The 11,909-nt window shown below is 31.8% G+C and overlaps 2 protein-coding genes across 2 annotated transcripts; one reads left to right on the top strand and one right to left on the bottom strand.

Moving 5' to 3' along the window:
• Positions 1-2,737: 2,737 nt before the first annotated feature.
• On the bottom strand, positions 2,738-7,358 carry LOC124910252 (CSC1-like protein RXW8). The gene is made up of 13 exons (XM_047450875.1): positions 7,137-7,358; positions 7,001-7,049; positions 6,737-6,900; positions 6,000-6,486; positions 5,774-5,920; positions 5,642-5,705; positions 5,346-5,555; positions 4,949-5,122; positions 4,421-4,719; positions 3,923-4,199; positions 3,551-3,829; positions 3,239-3,472; positions 2,738-3,167 (listed from the first exon to the last, which is right to left on the bottom strand). Exons 4-13 carry the CDS (start codon positions 6,284-6,286, stop codon positions 3,003-3,005), a joined length of 2,136 nt encoding a protein of 711 aa, XP_047306831.1. The 5' UTR covers positions 6,287-6,486; positions 6,737-6,900; positions 7,001-7,049; positions 7,137-7,358; the 3' UTR covers positions 2,738-3,002.
• Positions 7,359-8,722: 1,364 nt separating this feature from the next.
• LOC124944854 (protein PHLOEM PROTEIN 2-LIKE A10-like) lies at positions 8,723-10,296 on the top strand. The gene has a single exon (XM_047485198.1). It carries the CDS (start codon positions 8,979-8,981, stop codon positions 10,170-10,172), a length of 1,194 nt encoding a protein of 397 aa, XP_047341154.1. The 5' UTR covers positions 8,723-8,978; the 3' UTR covers positions 10,173-10,296.
• Positions 10,297-11,909: the final 1,613 nt, after the last annotated feature.

Below are 11,909 nucleotides of genomic sequence, written 5' to 3'. Positions count from 1 at the left end.
TTTACTATTCTCTATTATAAAAGGTTCCTTCTAGCTAGTTAAAAAAATTAGAGAATATTTTACTAATTTGTTTTTGTATGTAAAGCACTAATCAAGTCTCGATTTGTATTTTAATATTTTTAGATCAAATAAAAAAATTAACTTAGTTTTCTTTTAGATTTTTGTGCCCCTTGATGTAGAAATTGAAAGTCTCAAAACTATTTATACATAGAAGAATTTTATCATATACAAAAAAAATAAAAATCAAAAGATAGAATACCATATAAATCAAATCAATATGACTCAAAGACTTTACAACAAATTCATTTGATAAAATATTTGATTATGTTTTACAATTAGTAATCAAGTACTAATTACTTTGACTTTGTCAATGTATTGATATAAATAAAATAAGGAAGAAACATAGAAATGCTCACATTTTTAATAACTGACCAAGTTTATAAGAAGCATATATAGAATACAACAAAAAATACTTTAATTATAAAGCTATATCATTACATCACTTAACAAAGTTTTGTGAAAATAAAAAAAAATAAAAAAAAAGTTACAGCACTTCAATATTATACATAGATATATAGTTTTGAATTTAATAATAACATTTAAGATCATACAACTTGTTAATTGTTACTAGGATTAATCTTTTTTCGGCCGACAACCTTCTTCACGGTAGATATGGCTGTTTCGGCCATCATTTTTTTCACCGACTTCTTTTTTGGTTTAATACCTCCATCTTTTGCGTATTTTGACATTGATTCACCGCTTCCTTGTCCTTGTTCACCTCCATTAATGCCGCATTTACCCTTATCTGCCATCCCTCTTTCTATGTCCTTGTCTCTCTCAAGTATATATTATGTGGTTTATGTTGTGATGAAGAATTGAAGAGGAAGTTATGTATTTATAAACAAAATTTAGGAGATAAATTTTGATGTGGGTTTTGTTAATTTTTACCAGGGAATGTCATTGTGAGTGTGGGTGTTGGTTTGATGAGGTATAATATAATCATATTAAGTTGTGATGCACAAATGTAATGAAAGTTTTACATGTGAAAATAAATATTTATAAAAATAAATAATTGTAGGAAAATGTGGGTTTGACATGTTATAAAATGGCATTCTAGATGTAAGTGTGTTTCATGAACATGTGTTGGTGTGGTCTTAACTTTTAACTTAATTAGTGTACTTAATATATTTGTGAATTGTGATTGACTAAGTGTAAGTGTGTTGGTTTATAACATTCTTTTTTCCTATTTAAGTAAAAAAAAAAAAAAAAAAGTCCATCGACAAAACATGACATAAGAAAATAATATTATTTTTTTTTTCTCTATTTTCGTATTTGAGACAGAGTTGGGTGGATTAAGATGAAAGAGTGGCAGGGGTGGGGGCAGGGGTCTATGAAGGGCAGACAGTCCCACAATGCTCAAAAGAATCACAATTGTTGCACATTGAAGGCCTTCAAGAATATTGAACTTGAATTGGGCAAGAACAAGTTCAAAAGGCAAAAGGATTCTTTGGAATGATTTCAATACAAACTTTTGTAAAATTGAGTTGTTGGTGCTCTTTGGTAATCTTGTCCAGATACAAAGAATTTCCCAATAAAACCTCCATAATACTAATGTCTTCTAAATTAAGATAAGGAGGAATGTTTTTAGAAATAACCCAAATAGAAATTTAGTAGGAGGCTTCTTGTAAAGTACCATATTTTCTTCCCAGTCACACAAAATCATGCAAAATTCCCATTGAAATTTTCCTCAGATAATGACCTCAATCTACATCCATATTTGAAACTTAGGAAATAGAAACCTATGTTCATTGACTAAAACTTTTTCACATTTTCAATTCTAACACTTTCCCACTTGTCCATCAGCACACCATGGACCACATGAAAAGGTACATTTTTATATGGCAATCTAATGAATATTTGATAGTTTGATTAGCTTGATTTAGTTAATAGTAAATAATATGATTAGCTTGATTTATGTTAATAGGCATATATATACTTGTAATAGAGAATTAGTTAATACTAAATACTTTGATTAACTTAACTTATTTTGATTTTGAAATAGCAAAATCAACATATTTCATTTCTTCAATTTTTATGCAGATAATTGGAAGTTGGAAGTTGAAACTGAAATATCATATGTTGCTATTTTTTTTTTCAATACTTCAATTGTTGAGTTTAGTTCTTGTTTGTTGAATTTATATTAAATTGTTTAAGTTGATAATTAGTATTGTTTCGATTTGAATTGTTAGGTTTAATTATTGTCTGTTGAAGTATTTTTTCTTACATTCGGACTATTTATGAAAAAAGAAATTGTTTGTTGGCTAAATCTATGTTTCATAATTTAAAGTTGGGAAATCTATAACTGATCTAAGACGAATTAATGTTCATTTGTTCTTGCTCCGTACCTTATAAAAGTTGTTAATGAACTAACTGTCCATAGTTATAAACTCCTTACATATAAAGATGCAAATGTGAAGTTTTGGATTTCTTTACCATATCAAAATCTTTCAACAATTCACTTGCAGTTAAAAAGTTCGTTGTTTAATAATACCATAGAAACATTCCATTTTTTAAAAATAATCAGAAAGTTCTAAGTGTTGTTGGAAGAACAGTCTAGAGATACGCCAACTTTTGGACCAGCATACATTCTTCCCTCGAAGCTGAGAAAAGATTTGCTAATCAAAGAAAAACAGGATAATGTTGAAATTCATGATCATGCATGTGATTAAAAAATGGTTTCAACATATTATTATAGAAGATAAACAAAAATGTTCTTGATTTAAATACACACATTTTTCTAACTAACCCAGCAACAAAAAAAACTTTTGCTGAAAAAACAGCAAAAAAAATATGTTTCTAATAATATTTCCTTTAACTAACTAGATTCAACATCCTTTGACATCATTTCTCCTTATCTCCAAACTAGAACGCGACGAACTGTTTACCCTGCCTGACCTCTTCCCTGAAAACCCACCAACATTGGTGACCATCAATGTTGTTAGTCATAAACCTGGTCTATGACTAACCGACTTCTCAGAACGACTTAAACGATCATCCCTACTGAAAGTGGATGATGATGTAAATCTACAATAAGCTGTTTGTAGTTTCAGATAAATTTCTCCAAATCTCCCTTGTTGCTCATCTTGTCTATCCAAATCAATAAGAACCTATAGGTAAGGCAAATAATTCATTTAGAACTTAACTACTATATATCAGGATTAAGTACAAATGTAATTACCTCTGCTGGATTTTTTTGAAATATTGGTTGAAATCTTCTCCTGCAGTACTCGTTGAACAGCAGCGTGAAAATGATCAATGGTATCGTCAAACCTGATGCAATGCTAGCTTCTCTTATACCAAATACCCCCATTGTTATTATTTGCGTCAAAACTAATGAGAATATCAAAGTGTTGTGTACGATTGTCCAAAATCGACCTCCGCTTTGATATGTAGTAACATAAACATTAAGAATCTGAAAGTTTCAATTATGACATCAAATCAGGAAACCATCCATCCATCCAAAAGAAGAAAAAAGAGAACTAAAACTCACTTGATTGCGGTAGACCAGATAGGCAAGAAAGAAATATACAAGAAGGAATGGCAATATCAAAGGTGCTAATATACATAAGGTAAAGCCAAGTAATCCAAAGACAAGCACTCTTGGAATTTCTGTGTGGTATGGAAAAGCAAAAGGACCATAAGATGCATCATCTTTGCTTCGAATAACATGCCTACTCATAAAGTTGTAGAAAAGGGCAAAAGGCTGCACAAGTTCTGAAGAAACGCTTGCCCAACCTGATGTCAGAACATACGTCGTGAAGAAGGTAGCCTTGCAAAAACAACAAAATCATACACCCCATTACATTACATTTCTTATTAATGCAAGTGTAAAAACAGATGTTTTGATTGATTGGCTGTTTACCTGGGATGGTACTGCTCTAGCAAGTTCATTGGGCAAATCTTTTGGTCTATTAAAGATACCCCATTTATCAAGAAATTTTCCAGAAATAACATTCACAAAGAAAACATTCCAAATAAGGAAGTATAGGATTTTCCGGCAAGCACTCATTTTTCTGCTACTCCGAGAGATTGGACCTTCCAATGTCGACAAGTGCATCATAATTGGTGGGACAATATACAGAAACAACATTAACACTACACTTGGTAGATATCCAGTCACAATCTGTATTACAAACTTACTGCACAAGACAACAAAGTATGAATGGTAATAAGTCTATGTGAAACACACCTAGGCCTTGTTTGATGATGTCGGTTATATCAGATTAATTTCAAATAACCCGCTATTTTTCTGAAATGGAAATTATATATGTAAATTCTTAATAACTTTCAACTCAAATAACCTATTTTCTACAACCTGCATAAAACAAGGCTCTAATGTTGTGTTAAGAATAATACTTACTTCTTTAAAATTCCCCTTAATAGTGGAAGTGAAGTTTGCAATTTATCTAGATGAACAAGGCCTTGTACAAGAGTGACAGGTAGAATAAATAGAAGTAGGATCATGCTTGTGGCTAGAAGTGTAGCTATCTTTCGAATCCAAAGTTGTCCAAAAGGTAATTGAAGGCTTCTCCAGTAAACATCGTCGGGTTCTGGAGCCAAATTAGTTACCCATAACATTGGATTCGATGATTGAAGAGCCCGTGACACAGTTAAAGCAGCAGATCGGGTCCTGAAAAATACAAACGCAGCTGGACACTCCTGCCAAAAAAGGAAATGAAAGTTTGATGAAGGCCTTGTTTGATATAAAGGTTATACTTGGATTTAATCATGTATCCCATCATCAACCAAATTACCCTATACTTTTATACAAAATCATCAACCAAATGGTTCTAATTTCTCTATACAAAATCTGATGTTGGTTATAGATAAAACTTTAGTTGTCTGAAAAAGAAAATATATGAGAAAAAATAAAAGGTACTTATGTAACCTTGTCTCTTAGATCTGGTTCAACTGGGTCACGCCCCCACCTAGCGCTTTCTGGTTCAAAAAGGACCTTGAAAGAAGTTTTACTCCCTCTGCATAAGCCACATCTCAAACAATTTGATCCAATGTGCTCAATAGGATCGTTCTTCAACATCTTATACATCGTAGCTGCATCGTTCTGTGAGTAATTAACACAAAACAATTTGAACGAAAAACAAAATAAAGGTACCTGTGAATTTATATGATAAAAACAAAATTGAACAGAAAGAAAGTATACAGCTATACATCTATAAATAATATCTTTAAATCTTCAAAGTGATTCTCTAACTGAGTAAAAATGAGATTTTATCTTAATTTCTCTGAAACATTATGAGTAATTTCAGTTTTTGGCAGACACTCACCATCAGTTTTCGGACAGTTCCAAAATCATAAACCATTTGGTGAGATAAATAACTTGTCGGGTAGAGCTTCATAAAGAATCTTCTCACAGATTCGCTGTATGACTCTTCCGGTGACCAAGGAATGGAGCGAGCAAGAACCGTGAAGTGACTTGGATTCGGGGAAGTTCCAATAATGTATGCCATCCTCATATTTGCAATGCTTTTGTACTCCTTCAAGGAAAATAATGTGCTTCAACAAGATTAAGATATTTTTCATAACAAAAACCAAGATGTTGAATAAAAAATAACATCCTTACTAGATAAAGAAGAATACATGTGGAGAAGGATATGATATATAACGCCAGACAATGAGCCCAAAGCCTGAATTAAACTTAACAAGTATAAGAATTATGAAACTAAAGAGTTAGTTAATTCATGAATACTGTTACCATTTTGATCCTTCTCCAATATTCCCAATTGTGAACGAGTCCAGAGAATCCGATGCAATAGACCTGTGTTCTAGCTCTTTTCCATAATAGTTGACAGGAAGAACAAGACAGGTGCATGTGATTGCAGCGACTGAGAAAATTTTCATGCTGTAGGACATACATAGACAGTATCAATAGTTTAACATCAACAAAAATATAAGGAGTTGGGGGGGAAGTAAAAATTAACCAGAAACTGATCATTCGAATAAAAACCACAGCATCCAATCCTCCAACTGACTGTAGTTCTTCTTCTGATGTTTCCCATGCCTTGACAAGCCAACTTGGGGAAGGAACAAATCTTTCCAAAGAGAAACGCTCATTCCTTCTTGTTCGAACTTGACTAAGCCTTTGACCAAAGTATACACTTGCATTGCTTGGCTGTTTACTTAAAACAGAATACAGGGACAGGAGCACAGCACAGATTGATATATTGATGCCAGCAGAAGTTAAGAGTCCAGGGATGTTCATACCCATCTGTATCCACCAATATGCTATATCTGCCACTTTCTGATGAGCATATCATATTTGCTCAAGTAACATAGGACAGTAGAATATAACATATGATGAAGCTATTCAACAACCCTTTACAGATTTGAAGCCAGTGTTGTGTTTTTCCCTTGATGATTTCAATATAACAAAATTTGAAGAACCAGATGGAATTTCAATTTATCATCCTAACAAATTATAACTGCAATTAGTACAAGTAGGAAACAAATGCATTGTCTTCCTCACGCTGAAGGAAGGGGGTTCAATCATCAATGGATCATCCAATCAATTAACAATCATGGGGATCAATTTTATCGACATGCATAAATTATTATTCTAGGAATTCGTAATCCATCTGTTGACGATTGGGATTATTCTAGGCAAAATTCCCAAGAAATATCAGAAAAGGAAATGGAAAATTGCAAATATGGTACTGACCCAAATAAAGGAATGAATTGATCACGGCCGGCATGCATGCAATTGCTTCGTAAAGTATGTATTTTTGTTAGATGGTGTTGATCAATTTGATAAGCAGTTGGATAGATAGAAGAAAAATGGAGAATTGGTGGGATTAGAAGGATGAGAAGATTGTCAGCAAAACCCTGAAGAAAAATCCAAAGGATGGGAAATTAGAGAGTTCAAATGGGGGGAAAACAACTTGGCCAGACAATTGGGAGAGAAGAACAGAGAGAGATGCCTTACCAACGGTAAACCACGTCTTGGGTCTGTTTGGTATTTTCATATTGGTCCCCTATAAAGTAAAGGAAGTAACTTTTTTAAGAAAATTAAAATAAAAAATAATGAAAACAGAAAAGGGGAGAGAGATCCGAGTTCCGACCCCCATCCTCGCCGCCGGCACCTCACCGCCGCTACCCATCGTCGTTCGTCCTCGCCACTTGCCGATCGTCGTTCGTTCAGGAGGAATAAGGACCTCTTTAAGATCTGATGGTCCATTTTGGCTGATTTTGAACTGAAATTCGATTTTCAAATGTCGAGATTCAAAGATGAATGATTGGCGTTTGATTCGTTACTTGGGTTTTTTGCTTCAGACTTTGGATTAGGACTTATTACAGAAAGAAAATTAGAACTTGGAGCAAATATTTTCTTTTTTTTAATTGTTTGGATAATTATTTTTTTTCAAACTAAATTTTCTTTTAATTTGTTTTCATTAAATAATAAAAAACATTAATCATTAATTTTAAATTTAACAGCTTAATTATAAATATTTATTTTATATATTTAATTATTTATGTCATTTTAAAGATTAATTAAATCTTTTTCAAAATATATATATATTTTTTGTTTTTAATATATAAGTTTATTTACTGAACATTTTTTAAATTTAGTTTATTATTAATTTAAATTAAATTTATTTTTATTTAAAATATATATATATATATATAATTTTGTTTTTAAAATGGGTTAAGGATACTAATTTGTAATTCACATTTTTTCTTATATTTTGAAACTTATTATCCAATATTTGAATTAGATAATTAAAAAAAAATTGAGAGATAAACTCATCGAATAACAAGAAAATTATGGATAAAATCATAATGATAAAAGTAAGTTTTAACATTTTTTATATTGAAAAAAAATATATAAACAACTTCAATATTGATAAAAAAAAAGATTTATAAGAGGTAAAAATATAAATAAAAAATATAAATACAATTAATTTTATATATTTACTTATTTGAGTGAATTTAGTTTTATTTGAGAAATATATTTTTTTATAATATTTTTTTATTATTAAAATAAAGTTATCCTCTTCCCATGAGTACATTGTTGTTTTCAAAAAGATAAGGTACTCAACTTGTCTCAATTTTGTTTTTCCAGAAAAAAAATCTGACCCATTTCTCTTTGTCAATTAATTTCTTTTTCTATATCAATTCTATATATATATATATTAAATAAAGTAATAATTTAAATTAGTTTCCAATTAGATTACAAACACGAAGTTGCTAAATAAATAAATAAAAAAAAAAGAATAAAATGTATTAAATATAAAAATATAAAAATTTATAATAATAGGAAATTTGGTGAAATGATCCTTAATTGCGCATAGGATTAACGCCTAATAATTTTTTTGCAAATGACCATACCCGTCGCGTAATGGATGACATGGATGCGTCTCTCGCGAACGGTACGCTCGTTATGCGACGGCACACTCGACGGATTAGGGTTCCATCGCCTACAGGTATTTTTATCCGAAAAATAAGAAACGATAGTTTACGCCATTTTTATTAGGCAGTCATTTAGACGATTAAATAAATTACTAGGGTCATCTCATGAAATTTCCTAATAATGTATTTTCCGTGGAGATACAATCCAAACAAGCTAGGTCTTATAATTCATATTTTCCATCTTTCCTTTTTTTTGGTTTTATATATTTTTTATTTTTTTCTGGACATAATGAGCCAGCAAAATCGTAATTCGTAACCTCTCTCTTTCTCTTTCGCTGGCTCTGATCTTCGTCTTCCATTAGAGGTTTGTTTTAAAGTTCAATAAAAAATCTGATGATTATTTACACTATCTATCTTACCCGATCGAAAAAGCAAATCAATTTCATTTTGCATCAATCAATTCACTTACGCCTACTCCCAATCACAAACCCTAGTTTATTTATCTAGGTTTCATATTCACAGCTGTTTGAGTTCAAATTTTATTCATTTCTGCTATGGATATTCAACTTGTGAAAGGGGCATTGAATTTCTCTCAAAGAAAGAAGAAATTGATTATTGGACTCATAGTTTTTGGTGTCTCTAGTTATGGGGTTTACAAGGTGTACAATTTGCCTTCTTTCACTAGAAAGAGGAAGAGATTATTGAAGCTACTTGGAGCTTTTCTATCAATGGCAGAGATGGTTTCTGATTCATCAGAGGCTATTGGTGTTGTATCTAGGGATCTTAAGGAGTTCTTACAGTCAGATTCTGACCAAGTTCCTAATAGTTTGAGGCAATTGTCAAAAATTGCTAAGTCAAAGGAGTTCTCTGAGTCCATTGCTAGGGTTACTGAGGCTATGGCGTTTGGGATTTCCAGAGGGTATCAAAGGTCGGTAAAAGGGAGTGAGAGGCAACAAGGGTCATCACCAAATTCAACTTTTTCTGATCGAGCCATGGAGATGATGATGTCTAAAGCTGGGACTGGTTTTGTATCAGCAATTGTTGGTTCATTTGCTAGGAATTTGGTTGTGGGATTCTATTCTTGTGAAGGATCCAATAATACAGATAAGCCTTCTGTTCCAGATTGGGTGAGCACAGTTTGTACCGACGAGTGTAAAGTTCTAATAGCAGATTCCATCCAGACGTTTGTCAGTACTGCAGTTTCTATTTACCTTGATAAAACAATGGATGTGAACTTTTACGATGATATATTTGCTGGGCTGACAAACCCAAAGCACAACACTAAGGTTCAAGACATCTTGGTCTCAATTTGTAATGGGGCAGTGGAAACACTTGTGAGAACCTCTCACCAAGTGAAGAAATCTAGTCCTCCTGATTTAAGGTCAAGATCATCATCCCCTTGTTCAATTAGGTTGGAGGAAATGGATGATGGAGGTGAGAGTAACAACAACAGTTGGGCCAACACTATTAGTTCAACATTGGCGATCCCAAGCAACAGGAAATTTGTGTTTGATGTGGCTGGGAGAGTGACATTTGAAACAATTCACAGTCTCATGGAGTTCTTCTTTTTTAAACTATCAGAGGCGACGAAAAGAAGTTCGAATGTTGTTTGTGACCAAGTTCTTGACAGAGGCCTACATGTGGTCAGGTATGTTGGTGCAAAAAGTTTGGTCATTGTTACCATATGTCTTGCTCTTTATTTACATATCCTTGGTGGTGGTCCGCTAAATGTATTGGTAGCTGCATAAGTTTTGATTTTGTATAAATATATCATGTGTTAGCTATTGTTACAATGCAAACTACTGACATTATTATACTATTCTAAAGACATCATCTGTTTCAAACTGTATAAAATCCATTTTCTTCTTTTCAGCTGCAAATCTTTGTCTACTAATGTTATTTCAAAATGGGTTTGTTTTCTTTGTTGGAGTTTCTGAAATAACAATTTTAGTTCTACTTTTGTTCAAATCACAGTTATTCTTATGGGGTATCCAACCATGTGTGTCTAGCCTGGAATGGTGTTTTTTTCATGGGTTTGGCATGTTGGAAAGTCTATGTTTTTAAGATTATATAAGCGTTGAGATAAAGGGGAGTTATAGCTCCCCTAATAGAGACTATACCACTAAAGTTTGGGTTGAAACAATGATAGCTGATGCTGCCTTCTGTTCTGAAACAAAATATAATAAATATTTATAGAGATTTTGAAACCTACTTGATGTGTTTTTGCTGTTACAATCTTAGCCATTGGTAGGCATGTCATCGGGTGCTCGTCAGGTACCTGCCATTCCGATTGGGGTCGGGTAAATCAGGAGTTTAGGGTCAAAATTGGGGTTGGGTATATGGTTACTAACTGGGTCGGGTAAATCAGGAGTTTAGGGTCAAAATTGGGTACGTTTTGGATTGGATTGGGTTGGGTTGGGTATAATATAGGTTTTCACCATATGGGGTGTATGCATCAGCATGCCTACCATAATAGCATCTCCTTATGAACCCTTAGTAACTACGAGATCACCCCATGGACGCCCATTTCGGGTGTTTGAACACCATCCCATTGAAACCAAAAATACAACCCTGTCAAAGTGCTCATGCTGGATAATAAGTCTTATACATAGTTTTAGTTTTAGATGTATGACATTTGTTGCTGCTCCTGAGTAGTCTTACTCTGTTAATATTTTGTTTTTCTAACTTTTTAATATTTTTTTTGGTCTCCTATGGTTGAATAAATTAGTTAATACTAACTATTTGTTTAGTTAATAATTATAATTTCATTTAAAAAATGTTATTTTATAAAATAAACGAATTCTTCTAAAAGTATGTTAATTTAAAAAATAAACGGATTTAAAATAAAATTCAAATTTATAAAAGTAATAATAATAATAATAATAATAATAATAATAAAACCAAACTTTTTACTTGAATAAAATGGTTCAGAATCGATCATATTTATGAATTTGTGTACTACAGCAATAACAATTTCAAATTAAGTATTTTGTTACTTATAAATAGTATTAATAAATTTAGAATATATCATCTTTGAATTGAATAAATTAACATTCCACCATAATTAAGGAACAATATTAATCCTAATTTATCTTAATTATGGTCATGTTTAAAAAGTAAAAATGAGGTGTTTTTGCAAGATTGATTATCATCATGAATACATTATATTATTGAGTCCTGACATATGAAATTATTCTAATAATTAATAGCTAAACATCTTGGTCATATTATATGTTTATTGTATTCACTAAACCAAACATTTTAGAAATGAGTCAAATGACTATTATTTGGCAAGTGGGTGGGTGATTATATCTATCAACTTTAATCTTTGGACGTCTCATAATTATATCCTTGTCCGTCTCCATCCTTTTCACTATAATTTATTGCCATACTTGTACGACAGTATTTAAAACCATGACTATTTTTTTTTAATGAAATGTCAATTTTTATGAGATAATATAGTGGTATATTTATTAATTAATGGT

The sequence above is a fragment of the Impatiens glandulifera genome, chromosome 7, assembly GCF_907164915.1.
Source record: "Impatiens glandulifera chromosome 7, dImpGla2.1, whole genome shotgun sequence".
Classification (NCBI taxonomy): domain Eukaryota; kingdom Viridiplantae; phylum Streptophyta; class Magnoliopsida; order Ericales; family Balsaminaceae; genus Impatiens; species Impatiens glandulifera.
The sequence above is the reverse complement of the archived record's forward strand: the minus strand, read 5'-3'. Positions and strand labels throughout refer to the sequence as shown.

Excerpts from the sequence above, each read along its gene's own strand:
- LOC124910252 (XM_047450875.1), bottom strand. The coding sequence starts at position 6,286 with ATGGGTATGAACATCCCTGGACTCTTAACTTCTGCTGGCATCAATATA. Across the intron at positions 4,200-4,420 it reads TTAAGGGGAATTTTAAAGAA|TAAGTTTGTAATACAGATTG; the intron begins GTAAGTATTATT and ends TGTCTTGTGCAG. Across the intron at positions 3,830-3,922 it reads CTAGAGCAGTACCATCCCAG|GCTACCTTCTTCACGACGTA; the intron begins GTAAACAGCCAA and ends TGTTTTTGCAAG.
- LOC124944854 (XM_047485198.1), top strand. The coding sequence starts at position 8,979 with ATGGATATTCAACTTGTGAAAGGGGCATTGAATTTCTCTCAAAGAAAG.